The sequence below is a fragment of the Aspergillus udagawae genome, assembly GCF_001078395.1.
Source record: "Aspergillus udagawae IFM 46973 DNA, scaffold_7, whole genome shotgun sequence".
Lineage (NCBI taxonomy): Eukaryota > Fungi > Ascomycota > Eurotiomycetes > Eurotiales > Aspergillaceae > Aspergillus > Aspergillus udagawae.
In genome coordinates, this window is record NW_025091270.1 from 1,480,943 (window position 1) to 1,504,493 (window position 23,551).

General features: G+C 49.5%; 10 protein-coding genes across 10 annotated transcripts; 6 read left to right on the top strand and 4 right to left on the bottom strand.

The window, feature by feature from the left end:
* Positions 1-1,449: 1,449 nt before the first annotated feature.
* Positions 1,450-4,800, top strand: Aud_009179 (putative RNA interference and gene silencing protein (Qde2); the record flags this gene model as incomplete). Its single annotated transcript, XM_043294039.1, has 4 exons — positions 1,450-1,760; positions 1,830-2,956; positions 3,018-3,262; positions 3,319-4,800. 4 exons carry the CDS (start codon positions 1,450-1,452, stop codon positions 4,798-4,800), a joined length of 3,165 nt encoding a protein of 1,054 aa, XP_043149974.1.
* A 541-nt stretch (positions 4,801-5,341) lies between these two features.
* Positions 5,342-6,933, bottom strand: Aud_009180 (uncharacterized protein; the record flags this gene model as incomplete). Its single annotated transcript, XM_043294040.1, has 2 exons — positions 5,342-6,556; positions 6,625-6,933. 2 exons carry the CDS (start codon positions 6,931-6,933, stop codon positions 5,342-5,344), a joined length of 1,524 nt encoding a protein of 507 aa, XP_043149975.1.
* Positions 6,934-8,476: 1,543 nt separating this feature from the next.
* On the bottom strand, positions 8,477-9,091 carry Aud_009181 (DNA-directed RNA polymerase II subunit RPB7; the record flags this gene model as incomplete). Its single annotated transcript, XM_043294041.1, has 3 exons — positions 8,477-8,650; positions 8,707-8,787; positions 8,843-9,091. 3 exons carry the CDS (start codon positions 9,089-9,091, stop codon positions 8,477-8,479), a joined length of 504 nt encoding a protein of 167 aa, XP_043149976.1.
* Positions 9,092-9,948: 857 nt separating this feature from the next.
* On the top strand, positions 9,949-10,687 carry Aud_009182 (2-hydroxy-palmitic acid dioxygenase MPO1; the record flags this gene model as incomplete). Its single annotated transcript, XM_043294042.1, has 4 exons — positions 9,949-9,981; positions 10,036-10,059; positions 10,118-10,177; positions 10,235-10,687. 4 exons carry the CDS (start codon positions 9,949-9,951, stop codon positions 10,685-10,687), a joined length of 570 nt encoding a protein of 189 aa, XP_043149977.1.
* An 866-nt stretch (positions 10,688-11,553) lies between these two features.
* Positions 11,554-13,646, top strand: Aud_009183 (F1F0 ATP synthase subunit alpha; the record flags this gene model as incomplete). Its single annotated transcript, XM_043294043.1, has 5 exons — positions 11,554-11,625; positions 11,802-11,971; positions 12,101-12,157; positions 12,213-12,333; positions 12,396-13,646. 5 exons carry the CDS (start codon positions 11,554-11,556, stop codon positions 13,644-13,646), a joined length of 1,671 nt encoding a protein of 556 aa, XP_043149978.1.
* A 961-nt stretch (positions 13,647-14,607) lies between these two features.
* On the top strand, positions 14,608-15,878 carry Aud_009184 (methylenetetrahydrofolate dehydrogenase (NAD(+)); the record flags this gene model as incomplete). The annotated part of the gene is made up of 4 exons (XM_043294044.1): positions 14,608-14,804; positions 14,956-15,586; positions 15,648-15,737; positions 15,795-15,878. 4 exons carry the CDS (start codon positions 14,608-14,610, stop codon positions 15,876-15,878), a joined length of 1,002 nt encoding a protein of 333 aa, XP_043149979.1.
* Positions 15,879-16,303: 425 nt separating this feature from the next.
* On the bottom strand, positions 16,304-17,086 carry Aud_009185 (signal peptidase complex subunit 2; the record flags this gene model as incomplete). The annotated part of the gene is made up of 3 exons (XM_043294045.1): positions 16,304-16,576; positions 16,636-16,934; positions 17,041-17,086. 3 exons carry the CDS (start codon positions 17,084-17,086, stop codon positions 16,304-16,306), a joined length of 618 nt encoding a protein of 205 aa, XP_043149980.1.
* Positions 17,087-17,404: 318 nt separating this feature from the next.
* Positions 17,405-18,477, top strand: Aud_009186 (ER membrane complex subunit EMC3; the record flags this gene model as incomplete). The annotated part of the gene is made up of 5 exons (XM_043294046.1): positions 17,405-17,454; positions 17,513-17,546; positions 17,605-17,971; positions 18,031-18,192; positions 18,284-18,477. 5 exons carry the CDS (start codon positions 17,405-17,407, stop codon positions 18,475-18,477), a joined length of 807 nt encoding a protein of 268 aa, XP_043149981.1.
* Positions 18,478-18,810: 333 nt separating this feature from the next.
* On the bottom strand, positions 18,811-19,565 carry Aud_009187 (uncharacterized protein; the record flags this gene model as incomplete). Its single annotated transcript, XM_043294047.1, has 2 exons — positions 18,811-18,903; positions 18,957-19,565. 2 exons carry the CDS (start codon positions 19,563-19,565, stop codon positions 18,811-18,813), a joined length of 702 nt encoding a protein of 233 aa, XP_043149982.1.
* Positions 19,566-19,834: 269 nt separating this feature from the next.
* Positions 19,835-23,352, top strand: Aud_009188 (MET18/MMS19 family protein; the record flags this gene model as incomplete). The annotated part of the gene is made up of 6 exons (XM_043294048.1): positions 19,835-19,916; positions 19,975-20,248; positions 20,353-20,450; positions 20,505-20,644; positions 20,694-20,882; positions 20,944-23,352. The coding sequence occupies 6 exons, from the start codon at positions 19,835-19,837 to the stop codon at positions 23,350-23,352; spliced, it is 3,192 nt and encodes a 1,063-aa protein (XP_043149983.1).
* Positions 23,353-23,551: the final 199 nt, after the last annotated feature.

A 23,551-nucleotide genomic window follows, 5' to 3' on the forward strand; every position in this document is an offset into this window, starting at 1 on the left:
TCCTTCATTCTTCTTGGATATGGCGACCCGCGGAAGAGATGGACATTCACTCAATAAGATGCGCCAGCTCTCGAGAACGAGTATTAATGATACGGGCGAGAAAAGGAATAATGAAAGGATGGTCAACTGTGGCAGAGTGCCAATGATGATGAGGATGCAGATTACCTACGGATTATCTCCGTTATCACCACGTTTGCTGCCTCAGGCCTGGGCGCGTTCCTTACTGTGGGAGGCTTCTACTAAGTACTTCAAACCTGATAATAATAAGTGATCCTTTTTCATCGACTACTGTGTCCACTGAGCTTCACCAAATATTGATAATGGCCCTTTATCATGTGCAATACGGGCAGTTCAGGCATGAAACAGACTAGATATCCTCGATGCAGGGCTCCAGGCAGCTACCTAGTTACGCAGACATCGCAGCAAAGGGTATGGCAAGGGACACATTCCAGGATCTAGGCCATCGCATCCTTTTCCGCCAGTTTCTTTGTGCTGAAAAGGAGAAGGGAATAATTTGATTTGTCGATCGCCCAACGCTAGGTAGATATATCCAAGGTACCTCTCTAGCTTCAAATTGCAATGAGTCATCGAAAAGCCACTAACTAGATAAACTAAATAGCACAGCCGCACCGCCTGTACGCTGCCGTTTCCACTTCCCAGTGATCCAGTCAGCACCAAGCAACCAATTAACCATTGAAATAGCGAGTGCCTTGTCCGAGAAAGGCTTGTTAAGTTGTTGGTGGTCTAAGTGGCTGCTGTGCGTCGACACTCGACAGCAGGGAAGAACCTCTTCAGTCTTACAAATACCTAGTTACGGAGTAGTAGTACCTTTGAGGGACTTCAGCTTGAGTACCAAGGGATCCATGTCTATCAGAAAATGTCTACGAAGTACTGCATACCTACTTATCCTGTCAAGACACAGATGCATCAAAGAGTGACCGGAACCGCTGGGAAACGGACGTCATTCAGTGCGTGCTTTCCGCCTATTCAGCAGACCAATTCCATCTTGTTGCGAGAACCCTGAAGTAATCTTCAGACATTGTGCCTACTTCAAGCAAGACAATCTCACAAGTCCATCTAGTGTGCTGTCAACCATCTCCCAAGCAAGCTACAAGGCAAGGTAATGGTCGAGCAACAAAGACCTGTCTGTCATTAGCCACCCTCCTACATTATGTGATGCGCACTCCAGGTTTCGATTGGTCTGAATCGCCATAAGGGATGTGCAATTCCTTTGCCAATTCATTCACTTTCTGACCAGTTGCATATAGCCGTAGTAACCGCCTGATGTGCAATATATAAAGCGCAGCCAAGCTTTGGAGCTGGGTATAGCGTTAAAATGTCCCCAGCGCTTAACCCAATCTTCCTTAGACCAATCTTTCTCACAATTTAGTTTTCTTCCATACAACTGGTGGAGATCACCACTAGTTCCTCTTCAGGTTCAATTCTGCCATGTCGTCAAGAGGTGCTGGGGATTCCCAGCCTGGACGGGGTAGAGGAGGCGACCGCGGACGGGGACGCGGTGGAGACCGAGGCGCCTTTGGACGTGGAGGCGGCCGAGGACGAACCATGGAGCTTCCATTCCGTCCAAGCGAGTCAAGAGGCGGTTCTTTTCGAGGAGACTCAAGAGGCCGTGGAGATGCACCCAGAGGTCGCGGAAGAGGCGAATTCAGAGGTAGCGGCAGAGGGGACTTTGGAGGCAGAGGACGTAGAGGCGGGGGCTTCAGAGGTGGCCGCGGCGACCAAGGGCCCAGGATATTCTCGTAAGTTGGCCGTCAGTTCTTTCTTTTTATATATAACAGCGCATGGTTGATTCTTTTCCATTGATTTAGTCACGGTGGCCGGGTTGTTGCTCCTAGCCCAAAAATCGAGCAGACCGAGGCCGCCATAGCCAAGGCTCTGGTAGCCAAACGACAGAAAACTGTTGGCCAAGCTCGTTACCCAGAGCGTCCAGGTTATGGAACTCAGGGTTCTCCAGTGACTCTCTATGCCAATTACTTCGAGTTGAAGGCTGTGGGAAAGGAATTGTTCCGTTATAATGTCGATATCGTCGCCGATTCAGCTAGAACCAAGCCTACTGGAAAGAAAGCCCGACAAATCATCCGACTCTTACTGGACGAGCACTTCTTGCAGTATCAGAAGAGTATTGCCACGGATTACAAGTCCACCCTTGTCTCTAGGGTTGAGCTTCCCAGTCAAGGACGTTACAACGTCCGTTACCGTGACGAGCACGAAGATGACTACCCCGAGCAGCCTAGGGTTTACCGTGTCAACTGCCAGTTCACTGGTAGACTGAACCCCGGCGATCTCCTTGACTATTTGACGTCGGCGAATGCCTCCGCCATGTTCGATTCCAAGGCGGAGGTCCTCCAGGTGATGAGCATTGTCATGGGCCATCATGCGAAGACAGACAGGGCCGTTGCGTCCGTTGGTGCAAATAAACATTTTCCAATCCATCCAGATGCAGCAGAGAGATACGACCTTGGCGCAGGCCTTGAAGCCTTGCGAGGCTTTTTCGTGAGCGTTCGGGCTGCGACTGCTCGTATCTTGATCAATGTCCAGGTCAAATACGCCGCCTGTTACCAGGAAGGGCCGCTGGCAAATGTGATCAACGAGTACCAACGTGGCAGCAATCGAAATATCTACAAACTGGAGGCTTTCCTGAAGAAGCTGCGAATCCAAGCAACCCATATCGTCAGGAAGAATAAGAAGGGACAAGTGGTACCAAGAATCAAGACCGTTGCCGGCCTCGCAACTCGGGCTGATGGCGCGTCGCTTCCTCATCCCCCCAAGGTCGCAAGGCATGGGGCTGGCCCAAAAGACGTTCAGTTCTTCCTCGAGGCGCATGGACAGAAAAGTGAGCCTGGAGACTCCAAGGGCAAGAAAGGCAAGAAACCTGCGAAAGCTGGCCCAGCGCCAGCCGGGCGGTACATCACCGTCTCGGATTTCTTCTTGCAAGGTAAATTCCCCTATACGGAAGAAAAGACATTTGACAAAAACAGCACTGATCAGACTGGCAGAGTACAAAAAGTCTCTGGATCCCAACATGCCGGTGGTCAACGTTGGCACCAGGGAGAACCCGTCCTACTTGCCTGTTGAAGTCTGTCTGGTAGAACCCGGACAGCCTGCAAAATCAAAGCTTACCCCAATGCAAACGCGCAATATGCTGAGCTTCGCCGTCCGAAGTCCTGCTTCAAACGCAGATTCGATTGTCTCCAAGGGCACTGCTGTCCTCGGCCTCAAGGATCCCCTTAACCCCACCCTTGTAAGTTTTCTCTAATCAGTGTCACGTTAGGTCTTGTTGATTGATTGATCATATAGGCAAATTTTGGCATGCAACCAGGTCCCCAGCTCGTTACTGTTGCCGGTCGCGTTCTCTCTGCGCCGCAGGTATACTACAAGGACGCCAAGTCGAAACAGAGGCACATCGACACCATGGATGGCAGCTGGAACATGAAGGCAATCAAGTTCTCCACACCTACAAAGCTGCCTTCTTGGACTTGGCTCTATATTGACAGTGAAAGGGGCAGACCTCACTTTGAGAACCAGAGTCAACTGAATGCTTCTCTTCAGGCCTTCACGGCCAAGCTGAACGAGATTGGTGTTGCTGCAGCGGCTCCCGAGCCCGGAATGATGATCAGGTTGACTGGAAGTGACCACGAGGGAGAGATTGACAGAGCAGTGGGCGAGCTAATGGACCTATACAATCCCACTCTCATCCTCACCATTCTCTACAGCAGCGATGCAGAGGCCTACAACTGCATCAAGCAGATCTGCGACGTTCGCCGCGGCGTCCGCAATATCAACGTCCTCGCCGAGAAGCTGAGAAGAGCCAACGACCAGTACTACGCCAACGTCGGCCTCAAGTTCAACCTGAAGCTCGGCGGAGCCAACCAGACCCTCAAAGCAAGCGAACTGGGCATCGTCGCCGAGGGCAAAACAATGCTTGTCGGGATCGACGTCACCCACCCGTCGCCCGGCTCCTCCGCCCAAGCCCCCAGCGTCGCCGGCATGGTCGCTTCCGTCGATGCATCCCTGAGCCAATGGCCCGCTGACATCCGCATCCAAGCCTCCCGCCAGGAAATGGTCTCCGATCTGGACGAGATGCTCAAGGCTCGGCTGCAGCGCTGGGCCCGCGCAAACAAGAACGCTCTCCCAGAGAACATCATCGTCTACCGCGACGGCGTCTCCGAAGGTCAATACGACGTCGTCATCGAGCAGGAACTGCCGTTGCTGAAGAAGGCCTGCGCAGAGACCTACCCAACCGCAGACACCAAGAAGAACCTCCCGCGCATCTCCATCGTCATCGTCGGCAAACGCCACCACACCCGCTTCTACCCCTCCCGCGACGAGGACGCCGACCGCTCCGCCAACCCCAAAAACGGCACCGTCGTCGACCGCGGCGTCACAGAGGCCCGCAACTGGGACTTCTACCTCCAGGCTCACACCGCCATCAAGGGCACCGCCCGCCCCGCCCACTACTTCACCGTCTGGGATGAGATCTTCGCCCGCCAGAAACCAGTCGCCCCCTTCCAGAACGCCGCGGACATCCTTGAGGATCTCACCCATCGTCTGTGCTACCTGTTCGGCCGTGCCACCAAGGCTGTGAGTATCTGTCCGCCTGCCTACTACGCCGACCTCGTCTGCACTCGAGCCCGCTGCTACCTGAGCAGTGTCTTTGATCCAACGACGACGGCTACCCCGTCTGCGAGTGAGATTGCGGGGAGCGGACGTGATGGGCTTGCGAGGAGTAGTGATGTTCAGATCCATGCGAATGTGCGTGACACCATGTTCTACATCTGATGCATTAAAATCGTGATCTGTTGCCTGCTCCATTGTCAGTTTGGGGGGAGCGAATGGACTTTTGCCAAGTCCATACTGTTGTTCGTTACGCGCCAAACTGTCTTCCAGTTGGTTATCCCATAGCGAATCAGATTGCGAGTCTTATTCTACCTGCTAGTTCAAAACCGTTTGGGTTTAATCTTTCGTACTATTCTATATTCAGGGAGCAATTCATACACAATCCTGGTACCTGCACTGGCTTAATACATTGATGAGTCTGTAAATGAAATAAAGGAAAAAGGACAGTATGAAATGCACGAGAAGAATGGAAGCAGAGTACACAGACGGAGGAATGGAACGAACAGGTTGAGAATGAAATAAAATCATGGATCCGTGCAGGCATTGGCCGTTAATCGATGTTTCGGACTCATAGTGCTCGTTCATGGAGACATGGTATCACTTTAGGAATTGGACTTCGACAATTGTCGCATATGGGCTTGAGTTCGAGCCGGTAGAAACAAGCCGCGCTGAGAAGTTGGGCTTCCCAAATCATATGAGTGGTTTATTCCTCATCGCCAAAGCCCCAGTGCTTTTCATTGACGTGGCGCAGCGCACGACGCTGAGGCGGAGGTGCAGTTTTACTGGGCTGCGGAGACTCATCGTATGCTTCCCAGGAAGACTCCATCATCTTAACGGCCATCAAGCGATCTGTCCCCATTGGCTTCTGGTTCTCGTGGCTGACCTTGCCATCGGCCGGAGAGGACCCGGTCATGCTCCAGTGAGTCTCAAAGTCCTTCTTGCGATTGCCGCCGTTTGGGACGACACCAAGTGGTGCTTTCTCCACCGCATTCTTTCCAGGAGACTCTTCTTCATTGTACATGTGGGTTTTGTAGAGATTAAGACCCTTGTTCTGGAAAGAGCTGATAATGCGGGACTTGTGCTCCTCGTCATCTTTATCTCTGAGGTCGAAATGCGTTTCTGCATCACGTCTGGGCTGCACTACGAAAGGCTTCACAGGAGGAGTGGGCTGAACCTCGTCATCGCTCCATCCAAAGTGTCGTGCTTCCTGAGGACGGGGCTGGCGTTTAGGCTTCTCTGGTGTTTCAAAATCCTCAAAATCCCAGTGAGGGACATGGCGCGACATGGGGCGGCCGGGTTTCGACTTCACTTCGCGTTCGCTGTTATCGGCGCCGAGCTCAAAATGATCAAACCGTTTCGGGTTGGTCTTGTAGGCGATTTGCTGCTTAGCCTCTGCGGCTGCGGCTTCATCATCCTCGAAAATACGAGAAGCGCGATAGTTCTTGCCTGCGCCCGCTTTGGGAGCAATGGCCCGGGATTTAGACGGCGTAGCCTCCGGTGCATCGTTTTCGTCGTCGCCAACAAAGAGTTCGCTGTAATCACGCGGTGGGGGCTTTGCGGATGCAGGAGCACGAGGAGCACGTACCGGCTGAGCGCGATCCTTCCCAGGCGACAAGAGTTCTTCCAGAGACTCTGCCGCGTAGGGATCCTTGATATATCTCTTCGAAGGAGAGGCAGACTTTGAGCGGATTTCTTCGCTGTTTTCCTTTTTGGAGGCCTGAGAAGATGCAGGACCCTTACTTGCGGGCGCACAAGCGACGGCAGCTTTGATTAGACGTGTCTGGTCCTTTGCATCACGAATGGGCCAACCCCGTCCGCGAGCCCCGATAACATCAACCTGTTTCAAAAGTGAAGCCTGGTCCCAGTATATTCTAACGTTCTGAATTTGGTTCTCCGAATCGAAGCGCACGATGTGGACCTATCGAAGCACATCAGGAGGTTTAGCTGAGTGGACAATGCAAGGAGCGTCAGGAATTGAGAACATACCGTGGGGAAAGATGCGAGTCGGTCGGCCAGGAAGTTATCGTCAAGAGAGGGGAGATAGGCCCCGCCTCCAGACACAAACTCCAGCGTAACCTCTACATCCAAGCATAGAGAATCTGAACCTTCGATTGCGCCAATGATATCTGCGGATTTCTTCTTCACGACGGTCTCTTGCTTCGTCAGATGGCTGACGATCGCATCGGCGCCGTCGAATTGGGTAGCCGTGGTGACATAGATTAGGGAGGCATTGGCGGCCAAGGGAACAGACTTTGGATTCGCAAGGAACCTTTGGTACAGGTCCTTGAGAGACATGATTCGATTCCAGATAATTTCAAGATTCAAACGAGCGTGGAGGATTGAAACGAATTGATGAATGAAAGTTATGGAAGGGGTCGTTCAGAGATGATTGGATCGCAGTCGTTCGCAACAGTGGGCAGGACGCGGAACTGTTTATGATGGAGGACACGAACCACAGTTTTGCTCGAGCCTTTCCAGAGTCTGTCAATCAATGGTTCACTTGCGCATTCAACAATAATAGAAACCCGGGAGACGGAGAAGTCGCCTACCTTAAGAGTTATGTAGAAGGGAATGAACTCTGGTATTTGAGAATGTGGCAGAGAACCACCGACGGAATATGTCAGATCAAACACTGATGAACAAGGAAACCGTGTCTCTCAAGAAGGATGTAGACTAGATAGTGAAAGGACAACAAGTACAATGGAAACGAAGTAGTATTTGATTGACTGGAAATGCAACGCGTCCGTAGGAAGCCGCTTTATTATTAGCTATCAGCCTGAGAAGTAAATAATACAACTAGAGTAGTAAACTACACAGGGAAATTATGGCCCGGGAGGCATCTTTCGCAGGACAATCACTATAAAAATAACGGGATGGCTCATACTGTCCAGTGTTCCATTATTATTATGGAGTACCTCTGGGTAGCCTAGGTACACTGCACTTGGGAGTCTGGAATGATGAATCTAACAAGACCGGGGTTCCATCAGCATCTGGACAATCAAACGCTGTTGTTTGCCAGGCCAAGCAGAAGGTTGGATAGTCTCGCGCACGGCTCCATTCTCCCAAGAAGGACCGCACCAGTGTTTCACCACCTCGGCTACAAAGCCACACTACAGAAGCATCGTCTCTCGGGCAACTACGGGGCCTTTGGTCTCTCCTTGTTGGTGTTTAAGGCTAAGTACTAAGCTGTGCTCAAAGCTATGGAGAGCATTGGAAGCTCTACACATAAGTCTGGATTGAATTGTGACTCGAATGGTTGTATATTTGGCTCTAACGTTCGTATGTCAGTGGACAAGGAGTATTTACCATGGTCAATGGGAGCGACGATCTTCAATTCCCTGTTGGTGATATATCCCAACTGAGTGCATGTTTTGAGATGTACTTTGAAGCTCTCATATCGGAAGCAGATCTCCAAATGGGCACTCAATAGCAAAAGACTCCGATGCTCTCGTCGTAGGCTACTTTGCAGCCTTCAAAACCAAGACCATACGCGTGCTTTTTTCGGATCCTTTCTTCAATAGTATAAGCTGAACGCAACCGCTCTCCCAACGGAGAAGAGTACTCAGGCTGCGGGGATGTTTGAGGCATCGTACTGTCCACTTCATGAGCATATTATCTGAGACGATTGGTCCCTTCACTCCAATCATCCATGTACTCAAAATCATAGTATGCCTCACGGGGAATATTGTGATGTGGTGTTAATATTATCGCAAGTGTTTATTAGGTGGGAAAGAGGGGTGTTTTTCGGCTCCTCAAATGTGTCATTATAATGGTCTAAAGCAAGTCAAACAATGATTAGTGACGACGCTCTTATGATTAGGATACGCAGATAATGCACTCACCCAAGATAATCCTCTTTGATGGTTCCAATGGCATTGATAGCAGCTACGTCAGGCTTGACACCGAGGATTTTGAGCCGTAAACTGGTTCCCTTTTCGATGACCTGATCGGCATGATCCGTGTACTGAGGAGGTACTGTATTTGGCTCCCACTTAATATCTGAAGGAATGTTCTTGCCAACTGATTAGCATCGCCATTTCATCCTGAAATCAAGTATAGGCGACATACTTTTCGCGCAATGAAAACGGATAGAGGACCGGCCAAGGTGAAAATACCGGTGGGCTTAACGGAAGTAACGATTGCATCAACCTGAAATCAGAGTCAGAATTAAGAGGCAGTTGCGTCTGTATTCGTGCAAGCATACCGTCTCCCCCCTAAACGGCTTCCAAATGATCGCACGATATTTGATCGTGTATTCCGCTTGCCCGCTTCCTGGAAGGACCCGACCTTCACCAATATCTACCATGTCCATGACGCAAATAACGAAATGATCACCAGTACACCGGCCTTCCTCTTCCTCGTTAAGCCTATTGATCAAATACTCTCGCATATTCGGCCCAAAGTACGACGGGTGCAGCGATATCACCTTCGTCTCCTCTTTGAGGAAAAACATGGCGCAAGTCTCTTTTCAAGTCGCACAAGGTATTTATTCCCACGACAACACTCTTTTCTCAGCCCTATACGACGCAAGTCTCCGATTGAGCGTTTATGTAGTGGCATGCACGTCCGCGCTTCGACCAAAATCCCAGGGCTCGTTACTAGCGATGCTGAACAGGCAGCGGTATGATCAGGCGCGCGGAGAATTCAAAGAATCGTAGCGACTGCGGCTGGTCAAGAGTGAGAGGCGTAAATGTCTTGGGGAAGCGAAAGTTAACGATAGTGAGATCAGTCGCTCATGGTAAGAGACAGCGACATGCAAATTTGCTTTGGCAGGAAGCCCCCAAAAAAACGCTAATAGAGGGCACAAAACCGAGACATCAAGAACAGACTGGTATCAATTATCGTCAACTTCTGATAGGAACGCCAGACACAGGAGCTCTGGGTTTTAGAGATTCGGCGAAGAGCAATCGTTTCAAGTAACTGCCTGATCAACATTAGAGCTGGATGGAGTCACCTGACCTGGATGATTTGTACAATACCTGAGAGGTAACAAGACAAATCCCACATTACAGTACAGTACAATTATTTTACCTAAATCCTTTCATAAATATCTGTAGTAAACAAACAGATACAAGCTAATTACCTAGGTTGCATCCTCGGCATGCTCCCCTCCCACCTGACGTCCCACCATAAGTTGCCTTAGACGACATACTTAGGACATTACTTAAAATGTCTTATGTCTCCACCACCACGTAGCTGGCCTGATCGTAGCATCCTCGTTGCTTTGAAGCTGGCAGACCAGTATCTCCATGCTATCCTCTTGACTCAATAAGTCGTTGAGCAGGCTCAGAGGAGAACACAACAAGTAAAATGGCGTTGAACCTTGAGAAACAACTCCTTTTTGTGAGTCTCTTCAGCTTCCGTGATTGATGAACTAGTGCTTATATCTACCTACAGTATGGTGCCTATCACAACAACCCGGTAGGCTTGCAACACTCTCCATCCCCCGCAATCTACATTTAAGCTTATTCTTTCTCAGGTGAATGTGGCCATTCACATCACCTGTGTACCAATACTATTGTTCACAGGTATAGCTTTGGTAAGTTCATTAGTTCCAAACGCTGACCTCGATAGCACTGACACGCGGAACCTCAAGGCTTCGAATTCTCCGGCCCTATTCAACCTTCCTGAAGCTCTAAGCTTTGAATACCTTCCAGCCAACCTCGGCACGATCGCAGCCTTTATATATGCCACGTTTTACATACTCCTAGAGCCTGTGGCTGGGGGACTGATCGCTCCGCTCCTGATCGCTGGCGCAGCTTACGCCAACTATCTGCTGAGCACCTACGGCACGACTGTCAATTACTGGGCCGGTGGAATCCACGTTGTCTCGTGGTTGCTGCAGTTCGTCGGCCATGGCGTCTTCGAGAGAAGAGCTCCAGCATTACTTGACAACCTTGTCCAAGCATTGCTTCTGGCTCCTCTGTTCGTCTGGCTGGAGGTTCTGTTCTTCCTCGGATATCGTCCCGAGCTGAGAGCCAGATACGAGGAGAGCGTGAAGAAGGAAATTGCTGCCTTCCGGAACAAGGAGGGCGGCGCCGCGAAATAGTCTGCTGGTATAGCTTGCTTTTGACCTGAATGGTGTGCATGGCTTGACTGTATCAGCGTGGACATGGTAAGTGGCTTATGCTGTAGCTGTGGTTGCCTTATCCTTCTTGTATCGGAGCTCTGGCGCGGGTACGTCACAATGGTAAGACTATTCGAACTATTCGACATCCTTTGCGAATGCATATTAGACTCAACCCGACTTTATGTACAGCTCATGATGTATTCGTTATGGTAGCGGATGATACATTTGTTTACCCGACGTAAGCAGTTTAACCTTATGCATGGGCGGCACGGAGAGTATCGAGGAAAATACTCTCTTGAAAAGCACAAAGAGTGTATTTGGCGTTTGATACTTTGTAGATAGATGTTCCGTTTGGCTGTCCTGAATTTGGTTGTTGTGACGAAAAGACGTTGTATGACTAAGCCCCTAATATCCGCAGATCCGAGAAAACGAAAAATGGAACTGCCAGCTGTCCCCGATGGCCAAGCTCAGAGGGAACACCAATATCATCGACAATACGGAGCTTTATAAAATAGGCTTTTTTTTAATGTACAATATAGAGACATAAGAAAACGCAAGACAGTAGTGTAGAATAATTTATGGAGCGAGATTGCCGTAGGAAAATAACATCATTGACCTGTACTTCTCTGGGGGGTTGGCGTCCCGTGAACGCACTAGGGCGGCTTCGGAGCCCGTTGGTGAGGCTCGGCAAACTAGGCTTAGTGGCAGTCCTGAGAATCCTCCCAACCCGGACGACAAAGCTCTCCTTCTATCCATCCACAATCCTTTCTCCTCTGCCACCTTCTCCCCAATTATATCTCTCCTTCAGAGAAACCACCCTCCCACACCTCTGAACCCCATTCACAATGTTCAGGAACGCTTTGCGGCAGTCTAGCCGCACCGTTGCGGCTGCCACTGCCACTGGCAGAATCGCCTCGGTGAGTCTCATCCCTACTCAGGTCGACCTCATCGCATCAATATGGTCGTTTCCATCTCGAGAAAATATCTCAATCGGTGCTCGAATCGCCTCATCATACGTCGACATACTTTTCAAATTGGTTTCACGCATTGTGGTTGGATTGTGCTGGCATTGACAAATTTTGCGTCTCGACAGGTTCGCGCGGCTGTTCCCGGCCCCCTCGCCGGTGCCTCCAAGCAGGTCCGTTCCTACGCTGCTGAGGCCAAGGCTTCGCCCACAGAGGTTTCCTCCATCCTTGAGCAGAGAATTCGTGGTGTTCATGAAGAGGCTGGCCTTGCTGAGACTGGACGTGTCCTTTCCGTCGGGTATGTGCTAGATTAATGCTGGCTGAAAAATTCGCACCACGCCGCATTTTCATCGAAATCATCGAATGCGACAAACATTCTGGTGTCTTTTCAGTTATGACAATTGACTGATCTACTTTTGCCTTACAGTGACGGTATCGCTCGTGTCCATGGTATGACCAATGTCCAGGCTGAGGAGCTGGTCGAGTAAGTATCAACTTTGATGTAATGTCTGTACCTCAGATAATTGACAAATGATCAGGTTCGCCTCTGGTGTCAAGGGTATGTGCATGAACTTGGAAGCCGGCCAGGTTGGTGTTGTGCTTTTCGGTTCCGACCGTCTCGTCAAGGAGGGTGAGACCGTCAAGCGTACTGGAGAGATTGTACGTTAAGTTTCCTGATATCGTGGCATTTTACCATTATGATATACTTACAACGAGCACAGGTCGACGTTCCTGTCGGTCCCGAACTGCTTGGCCGTGTCGTTGACGCCCTTGGTAACCCCATCGATGGCAAGGGCCCCATCAACACCAAGCTCAAGAGCCGTGCTCAGCTCAAGGCCCCTGGTATCCTGCCCCGTCGCTCCGTCAACCAGCCCGTCCAGACTGGTCTGAAGTGTGTCGACTCTATGGTCCCCATCGGCCGTGGTCAGCGTGAGTTGATCATTGGTGACCGTCAGACTGGTAAGACCGCTGTTGCTCTCGATGCCATGCTGAACCAGAAGAGATGGAACAACTCTTCCGACGAGAGCAAGAAGCTGTACTGTATCTACGTTGCTGTCGGTCAGAAGCGTTCCACTGTAGCTCAGCTCGTCAAGACCCTTGAGGAGAACGACGCTATGAAGTACTCCGTTGTCGTTGCTGCCACTGCTTCCGAGGCCGCTCCTCTGCAGTACCTCGCTCCCTTCACTGGCTGTGCTATGGGTGAGTGGTTCCGTGACAACGGCCGCCACGCTGTTATCGTCTACGACGATCTTTCCAAGCAGGCTGTCGCTTACCGTCAGATGTCTCTGCTGCTCCGTCGTCCCCCTGGTCGTGAGGCCTACCCCGGTGACGTTTTCTACCTGCACTCCCGTCTGCTCGAGCGTGCTGCCAAGATGAACGATAAGCACGGTGGTGGTTCCCTTACTGCTCTGCCCATCATCGAGACCCAGGGTGGTGACGTGTCTGCTTATATTCCTACCAACGTTATTTCCATCACCGACGGCCAGATTTTCCTGGAGGCCGAACTCTTCTACAAGGGTATCCGTCCCGCCATTAACGTCGGTCTTTCCGTGTCCCGTGTCGGTTCCGCTGCCCAGGTCAAGGCCATGAAGCAGGTCGCTGGTTCCCTGAAGCTGTTCTTGGCTCAGTACCGTGAAGTTGCTGCTTTCGCTCAATTCGGTTCCGATCTCGATGCCTCCACCAAGCAGACCCTCGCTCGTGGTGAGCGTCTGACCGAGCTCCTCAAGCAGAAGCAGTACTCTCCTATGGCTGTCTCTGATATGGTTCCTCTTATCTTCGCTGGTGTCAACGGTTACCTGGACGGTATCCCCGTCAACAAGATCCTCACTTGGGAGTCTGACTTCCTTGCCAGCGTCAAGAGCAACCAGCCCGAGCTCCTTGAGACTATCGACAAGGAGGGCCAGGTCAGCAAGGATCTCGAGGCTCAGCTCCGTGAAGTCATTGTGAACTTCAACAAGTCTTTCAACGCATAGGTGAGCAAAAGACAACTGGGTGATTGATCCACCGTGTACTGTTTTTTCCTGACGCTATGTGTATAGACAAGATAGCTTGTACAATTTGATTCCACTGTTTTTCTCTTGTTTTCAAAGCTTCCGAAACGGGTTCCCCCCAGAGCAAGTGTAATCTCGGCTCGGTCGTTGCGCTCTCGCCTTTTCTGTAGCGATGAAACTCTAGGATGAATGGTGCGGAGACAAAAATCAAAAGATACGATTAATATCCTGTACGTTTAGATCTTTTTGGGCAACAAGGGAGTGGGACATGAGGGGATGATTGGATTGTCAGCCTATCCTTCAAAAATAAGAGGGTACCGTCCAATTAATCTTTCATAGTGCAGCTTCTCCGTTACCATTATGCAGCCAGAAATATGATTTCCTTTGTTTCACTACCTTTACCTAAATTCTGTGTCTGAGCAAATCGGGCAAGCTCTCTTTGAGCTTCTCGCATTTAAGCCACATCCAGATCGACCAAAGCCAAGCCACCATAAGAGCACCTCCTTAGGTACTCCGTACCTATTGACGATAATGGGTTCATCAGGATCTCGGGTCCTTACCACTATTGTCAAACTATACCCCATGCCAACTGAACAGGGACTCTATGTATGGATATTGGGGGTATATGATGTTGCTCATTCATAAAGGCGAGGTAAGCCACTTGGATGAATGATATTGATAAGTGTATTTGACTTTGAACCTCAATCTTAACAGCGATACATGGAATATATTCTTTTCTTTTGGCTCATAGGTATATCCTTCGATTTGGGCTGGTCTCCTGTTCCCTCTATGCTGTGGGCCGAATGCGGCGTCTGCTTTATCGATAAGCGAGCAATCTTTTCCGTCCCCAAAATTTGTCAATGCCCCTCCTCCGTAGTTTGATCTCCGCAAAATAGCGACTAGTTCTCGCCTGTCTCCAGACGGTATCACAGTAATCGCGCAGATGGCTACTCACACGGACTCAGTGCACCCGCCTTGCAAGGTTGTGCTCTCTAAGAACGTTGCAAATAGCCTCGTTGCGGAGGTCCAGGAAGGTGTGAAGACCTTGGAGAAGCCGCCTCATCTTGTCGGATTCCTGGCCAACGATGATCCTGCGGCATTGATGTATGCCCAGTGGACTGAGAAGACATGTCAAGAAAAGTGAGCGCCCACCCATTCCTGCATTTATATGTGCCAATTGCGCTGTTTTGTTCCTTTGGTTTCATACACCATCAATTGCGATCTCGGAGCATGGCATATGCATCGTTCTGAGTCACCTTATCGTAGCTAACGTAGAACTTCCTTGATACAGTGGATTCCGTTACTCTTTGCGCCAAGTGTACCGCGACGATATTGAAGACGCTATTCTGGCTGCCAATGCCGACTCAGACGTTGACGGCATCATCGTATACTACCCAATCTTCAATAATCGCCAAGACCAGTATCTGCAGCAGATCGTCGACGTATCCAAAGATGTAGAAGGTCTCAGTCATCGTTACATCTTCAACATGTACCAGAACATCCGTTTCCTTGACCCTGAAACCAAGCGGCAGAAGTGCATTCTTCCTTGCACCCCTTTGGCCATCATCAAGATCCTCGAGTACCTCAACATCTACAACACGATTCTACCGTACGGAAACCGGCTATTTGGGCACACTATCTGCGTGGTGAATCGCTCAGAGGTTGTTGGCCGGCCACTTGCAGCTCTGTTGGCGAATGACGGAGCTTGTGTCTACAGCGTGGACATCACTGGTGTCCAGAAGTTCACTCGTCAGGGTCTCAAAAAGCGTAGGCACGAAGTCGTGGACTTGGAAGGAAAGACAATCAAGGATGTAGCCCCTCTGTGCGATGTTGTCATCACAGGTGTTCCCAGCGAATCGTACAAGTTCGACACAAGCCTCCTCAGAGAAGGCGCCGTCTGTGTCAACTTTTCTAGCGAGAAGGTAAGCTTTCGATATTGTCTAAATGCCAACCGGGATTCAGGGAAGTTAATGTGTCGCACAGAACTTCGGCCCGGAAGTAAAAGAGAAGGCATCCATCTTCGTTCCTTCGATCGGCAAGGTGACTATCGTGGTTCTGCTCCGGAACCTCTTGGTGAGTGACATCCGGCCAAGCGTATTGATGGATAAATAGATTGACAATGCGTTGCAGAGATTGATTCAGAACCGGAGATTGGATGACGTGAAACCTGCTGAAGCCACCGAGCGTCCTGGAACTCTGGAGGCCTCTTCGTAATTGAATTTAACAAAATGCAACATGCAACGGGAGACGACAACTAACAAAAGCCATATGACAATCATAGATTTCCATTCTTGTGTTCTGTTTCAATTCTGTTCCTCAAAGAGACTCAACAGTGGTTGTTTTCTCATGTATATGACCTGTGATATGAACCTATTCTATGAAAAGGTCTCCAATTCTCTGAAACATATTGAGGTGACTTGCTCTCACAAAGTGTCTGTTTGTCCTAGGATTTGCTGCATAGAAAGTACTCAAGAGTTTGAACTGGGATAGTGTCCAAATAGACGTCATGGAATCTTTTGTGCGCAAGGTAGTTATTCAATTCGAGCGGGATGGCATTTGACATTGTCGACGATCCCAGCTAGGAACAGTTCAAATTCATTGAGTCTGAGTCACATTCTCAAGTAAGAAAGCCTTGTCATCTACTTCTTGTTTTTGGTATCCTGCACTCCTACAACACTTCCAAGCCCGCCGGTTTTCCTCTCTGTTTCCTTAGCCGCAAGTCGTAGCACCTCAATCTCGGCGGCAAGCCAGCGTCGGAGGGGTTCGGGGTGGAAACTCCCATCTGCGGAAAACCAATTCATAAATGGGGCTTCGATCTCCTTTTCTTGGAGGATCTTGTTGGAGGGCGACGTGTACTGTACTCGGAGCTTGTAGAGAGGGGCGTGTTTCTTCACAGAAGACCGAACTGAGATCTGGTTGGAGAAACAGTGAGCTTGGTTTGTGATTACAGAATAGACGCTGTAGACTATACCGTTTCACCCGACTTTCGCTTGCCCCGAAAAACCTCACCAGCTTCAACAGCCCATATCCAGTATGTGAGGCCGGTGTTCAGGATAAAGTATGAACACACAGCTGCTATGACCCACGGCGAGGTAGTTGCTTCCCATCCAAGTTTGCGATCAGCATAGAAAGTGAATGCAGCGATCGCGACTGCGCTGTAGCCAAGGAGGAATCGGACGTTGGATTTAGAGTGGTCTTGTTTGAAGGTATACGGTTGAGGAAGGGTACACAAGTACGGTACAAGGGCATCATCCGTGGTCGATTTTAAATCTAAATATGGTCGTTAGTGACGGTTATCAAGAGTTTCGCATACCATGTCCTGTATGAGGAACCAAAATGAAGCTCGATGTAGCTGTTTGGAATATACAGGACTAACCATTAACAGAGTAAACAGGCACCTTCGGCGCCGAGGAGGTTGCCATTGTGAGCTATAGATTTCGATTAAAACCAGTTTAAAATATGATAAAGCACCGCTAGAAGCCACAGGGCAGTTCAGATGCTTTATAGTTTCAGGCGTGAGAAATCAAGTAGTGATGTTTATCTGGCAGCGAGGAGTTGCGGCGAGCTGGCCCTTTCGCGGAGAGCTGAGCTAAAGCGGCATGCCTGCCAGCGCTAGTACACCCGCTTTGTCTGACCTCGCGGGGACTGGACTGCCGCATCATCACAGGCGACTTTATTTAAATCCTCCATTCTCTTTGAACTCAGTGGCCAAACGTCTGCTCAACAGACTCTGGGTCACAATGGCTTTACAAGGAGTTGAGCAGACTATCCTACGGGATCCGGCTCTGTTGTGAGTGGTATCCTCGTTGATATGTCGTGGACGAGAGACTGACGTACATTATCAAAAGCTATTGGATCCTGTTCCCCATCACCATTGTCATGGTAAGTTTTGTCGACTACATAGTCTTGTCGCACTGGCTGATACTGATGCTCTGTGAAGATATTGACAGGTATTCTTCGCCATTATGCGACAGTTCTGATGAACAGCCCCCCGAAACCTCCGGCGACACTTGCCGAATCTAAGGAGCGTCTTTCGCTTCTGCGAGGAGTCAATCTGCGTAACAATGCTCCTGCTGTGCTATCGCGGGAAGGATTCGAGATGCGAAAGAACTATTTGATCTCTGCATACAAAAGCGGTGCCTTCCTAAAAGACCCTTCCAGCCGCGGTCAGCCACCTGCGAATCCGATGACTGATCCTGCGGGCATGGAGGCCATGATGGGGATGATGAAAGGGAATATGATGATGATGATCCCACAGACCTTGATCATGAGTTGGATCAATGCGTTCTTTTCAGGATTCGTTATTCGTATGTTACCTTTTTGCAAAGGAGTTGAGCTCGTCTGTCCGCTAACAGAGTTGGCACAGTGAAACTGCCCTTCCCACTCACGATCCGATTCAAATCAATGCTTCAATCTGGTGTCATGACCCGTGACCTGGATGTCAGATGGGTGTCTAGTCTTTCGTGGTATTTCTTGAATCTGTTCGGCCTTCAGTCAGTCTTTGGCTTCATCCTCGGCAGCGATAACGGTGAGTGGCGTCCCCATCTTGCCTTTTACTTAACTATACTTCCTGTTACTTTACCTCAAATGAACACATGCTGACTCTCCTGATGGTGCAGCTGCCAATCACATGGCTCAACAAATGGCAACTATGAACCCTGGCGCAGCAGTCAATCCGTTCCAACCTGGCCAGGACCCAGACAAACTGTACCAGAGTGAAGCGGAGAACCTGGAAGTCACGGAGTTCTTTAGTATTCTGGACGGTATCGAAGAGAGAGTCCTACATAACTATGCTTCAAAGGAGATACGCTGATTGGTGTTGGGTGTGCGAAAACAGCTATCCATTATACTGTTTTATATTCATATAGAGAAGAGTCAAACAGAAAGTGTCGTTTAATTCTCCAGACAACCTAAAGTCACTAGGTTGGCTATCTGTTTTCCTGGCAATTATTCATAACAGACAATGAGAAAATGAGAATTTCAGGGGACCGTTGGACATGGCAAGCCTTTTGCGCATAAACACATGAACGTATATTATGGTATATGAGAGTCATTCAATGCATAATTCATTCATTCCTCCAGAAATACTTCGGGGGTTACGTGTGGTAATTGCTCGAATGGTGCAGTACTTCGCAAACAGAGGATTTCAACGGTAGTTGATGACACCGTTCAAAATCCAAAGCTCACCGTTTGTCACTGTCTCAGCGATATTGTCCACCTCAACATTACCCGGTTGGATCTAAGCAGCGTCAGTAGAGATGCACGATAGCTGATGAGTGAAGAAATACACACATATATCTTATCGCCATTTTTAGTCCACTTCAGTTTCTCTCCTCCGAGCGTCTCCACCTCTTCACCTTCCCCCCACGGACTTGTCGGAATGATATGAGCCTCCACAAAACGTTGTAAATTCTGCTTCGCTCTATCTTCACCTTCCTGTCCTTCATAAGCGCTCACCCCACCAAACTTCTCGTAGTCTTCCGGGTTCTCCCAGGGCTTCCGAGGCAAGCTCTGAATAGCACTATTCCGAGGAGCTAGGACAGTAATATTTTTGGACGAATCGTTCAGGCGTGAATCAATAGGCTCAAACTGCCGGGTGAGAGAAGCAAATATATTGATGGCACGGTTCTTGGGAAGAACATCAGAGACAACAGGCTTTTCGCTGTCGTCTCCTCTCGACGAAGATGAAAACATATTGTCCATTACCGGCTGCTGTTTGGAAAGCCAATTCCTTACTTCAGTATCGTCCTGCAGGCCTCGTTCGTGCCGTAAGTGAAGGACGTTTACAAGTGGACGTGGGAGACGCTTGAGCAGACTGAACCTTGGTAGACTCAGATTTGCAATTACTGAGCCGATGGAGCAAAATGCAATGACAGATAACACTAAGAGTGTCCGCCGCATCTTGACGGTAAATGGTGTCTCGGTTTAGACTGTAGCACGATAGATAAAGACACAGCATGCCTGCGAGTCCAAGTCAGTGGCCCATGACGCAACCAATGCCACTCCTTCCTTTTGTGGAAGGGACCAGCACGTGATGTGGAGCTCAATGCACGTGATGTCTATCGATAAGGGCAGTTGGTGTCAACCACAAAAAGCGTCATGTCCAGATTGCGGAGGAGGGGAATTTGTCTGCCCCTCATTCTGGTTTCGGGTGCCAATCGATTGACACAATGTCGGCTCTGCAGACGTTTATGTTGGTTGTAGACCACGATAAAGCGGAGGCTAAGCAGATTGCTGAGCGGGTTGCTCAAGGTATTGTTTCCCCGCGGCCCCAGATCAATATACTTGAATACTAATGGATTGCTCTTAGATGTGGAGAATAAAAGGACGACACTAATTGAAGTTGTACAGTCACTCAGCGAATATATCAACGACGAAGATCCTATTTTGCGAGGCAAAGCTGTCTCGTACCTCACTGCCGTGATCAGAGCACTTCCTCCGAAGTATCTATCAAGACAACAGATCCAGGTACTCACAGCGTTCTTCTGTGACCGCATTGAAGATGGAGGGGCTGTCGCTGGACTGGACACTCTACAGAAATTGGATCGCTTCAACCATGCGTTAGCTGAGGAAGTAGCACAGGCGTAAGTGCTTCGCGGAGACTTGACCTATAGACCATACATCGCCCGGCCTTTTAATCATTCTCAATGGAGTGGTTCATGTGAAGAAGCAACTGACTATTCTTCAGTATCTTTGAGCGTCTACAGGACTTACAGTCTCGGTCGCAATCGCAAAGGTTTCAAGTATACCAACTATTGAATGAGTTGATGTCGAATCATCGGGCCGGTACGCATTGCAGCACTTGAACTTCAATGATATTGCCCATACTGAGTTATACAGCTCTTCACAAGATGGGGGATACATCTCTTGTCGGAATCGTTGATCTCATGACCGGAGAAAAAGATCCCCGGAATCTCATGCTCGTCTTCTCTATCTTGAAAGTGGTCATGATTGAATGGGATATCTCAAACCACGCTGAGGTATGCCATTCGTCTCTGCCAATTCCTAATTCGACAGCTAATGTTCAAGACTCTTTTTGAATCCGTTTATAATTACTTCCCAATTACCTTCAGACCTCCTCCAAACGATCCATACGGGATTACCGCGCAAGACCTGAAGGATCGTCTACAGGACTGTATCTCCTCGACTAGTCTTTTCGCTCCCTACGCTATTCCCGCCCTTCTTGATAAACTGGATTCCACTTCACCAAATGTCAAGGTATGCTTCTTCACAACCTTATAAGCGCTTTCTATCTAGGATCAGACTAAGAAGCCCCTAGAAAGATGCTCTTAACGCGTTAATTGCCTGCATCAGATCGTACGACCCGGATACTGTGTCTAAATATTCCATCCAGATATGGGACGTATTGAAATTTGAAATCCTCAATGCACAAGAGGAATTTCTCTCAGAGCTTTCCCTTCAGGCTCTGAACAGCATTGCTAAGCAGTTATCCGAGGGCATTGCAGCATTGTCCGAACAGTCACCGCTTGCACTGTTTCTGCGGCCAATCACGAAAGAATGCAATGAGCAACTGCGAGAACCCCAGCAAAAGCAGGCCAAGCCTGCGCAACAGATCCTGAACTCAACGTCATCTGCTTCTATAGCCTCGTTCACTGTGGTTGTGCAGACTGTTGTCGCGCCGCTGTTGACGGTTTACCAGGAGGCCGATGGGCTTGCCAAGCAGAGAGCGCTACTAGAAACCCTTGGGGTTCTCTTTGATTCAGCCATCAAAGTTTTTGGGAAATGGAACTCACATGAGCCTGAACCCACCGCCGAAAACGCTCTGGTCGAATTCAAAGATCAGTTCTCAGATGTCTTTGGTCAAGCATTGATGGGGGCAGCGAAGGAAGAAGTCTCCTTCCGAGTAACCGCTCTTGAAGGGTTCCTGCGTCTTTCCATCCTGAGAGATTACTTCCAAGACAACGAGATCGGCTTGTTTGTGCAATACTTGGATGAAATTCTGTTAAAAGAGGAATCTGCGGGGCGAGGGGACTTGAAGAAGAAAGCCATCGAAGCTTTGGCTGAAATATCAAAGCACAAGCCACGATTGATCATGGACATAACATTCCCTGCTTTTGTTGCAACTCTGCCCGACTCTGCCGAAGGGCCAAACACGGACTATATAACGACGCTTGAGAACCTTGCGCAGATCAGTGTTGAAAAGGATATTTTCGAGACATTAGTCCGACGTCTGCTCAGCAAATTGACCACATTGCTTCAAAAGGAACGCGCTGGGTCCATTGCATATCCCCGCGCAATTCTTATGACCATTCTATATGTGATGAAACGGAGAAATCTGGATAAAGATCCAAACCTGGAACTCTACTATGACAAGATCGTAATAGGCCTCTGCCGTGGCGTTGCAGACTCGGCCACAGGAAGGTCTATGAATCGGATCTTGAATGACGCAGTTCTCATTGATATTCTTGGAAGACTTTGCAATGTCATTGTCAGGTGTCTGTCGAAGCAAAAACAAGATGAAGTTGCGCAGAACGTATACACTCTGTTTGCTAGCTCGAATACCTTTACACCGGTGCCATTTTCGCAAGCAGCAAATGAGGATCAACAGCGCACGATGATTATCTCAACATATCTTCTTGCAGGGCTTCCAGCAGACTGTGCACACTCCCCGTATACCGGCCGTGACTTGTCACGCCTTCTTTCGGACCTTGTGACTAGATCTCTGACAGAGAGCGAGCCACCAACCCATCTCGCTTTTCTTCGTCATTCTGCTTTGCTTGTCAACAAATTTCTTCCGAAATCCGAACTTAGCATCGCTACGGAAGTACTGAGCAACCTGTTCTCTGCTGGTGCCGAGGAGAAAAAGCTAACTCCGGGAACAATCAAGACGATATTTTGGCTCTCGAAGGCTCTTGTCCTGCGCCTTGCGCCAACGACCACAGAAATACTGACCTCTCTCTTGTCACTACTTTCGTCACACGACGAGATGATAAGTACCACTGCTGCTCGCGGCTTCGCCATCCTCCTTAAGGACGATGAAGTCCTTTCAGCTGACAACGGTGCAAACATCAGACTTCTAGCGAAACAGCGTGTCTTCACGACATTGATCCCCCTTATTTCAAACCGCATTCGCGAGGTCAACGTCGCAGGCGATGACTCGTCTACACCTGCACATATAAAGCCAGCACATCTCACTGCCTTATCAGGAATACTCTCCATTATTTCGCCCTCGTTGGTAATGCCGGAGCTCCCGACACTGCTTCCTCTTCTCCTGCAAAGCTTGGATCTGCAAACCGCAGACTCACAGGCTGTCCGAGCTGCAACACTCGAGACTCTCGCCGTAATCATCCGCGAAAACGGCGTCGGTGTTATCGAGGAATGCGGCCATGTCCAAAGCCTGGTCTCTCGGCTTCTGAAGACAGCTGCATACAACCCCGCGCCTACTGGGTTGGACCAACAGGCTGCTGTTTCCGGCCCTGTGAACGGACCGCGACTACGCGTTCAAGCACTCAGATGTCTGAACTTATTGGCTCAGACCCCGAAGACAGACGCCCCGGCTGTTGCGAAAGCCGGTAAACTCTCCCCGCTTCTGCCAGTGAAGAATCAAGTAGTGCGTTCTCTGCGTATGATTTTAGATGATCCAAAACGGGATGTACGGAAAGCTGCAGTTGATGCTCGGGCCGCCTGGCTTCGAAACGTCGATGATGCGCCAGATGAAGAGGACTGAGGGATTGTGATGTTCGTTCTGATGGCTGTTGTCTGCACGACACTGCTGTTTTATATGATATGTGTGGTATTCGTTGGTAGATTCATCTTGCAAAAATATAGACCGTTGGATTCTCCACAATCAAGCATTCTATGAGGTACATCGGCTCGGTCAGAAGAGATATGGACCTCGATCAGAAGGAGGACGCTGAACTTGTTCT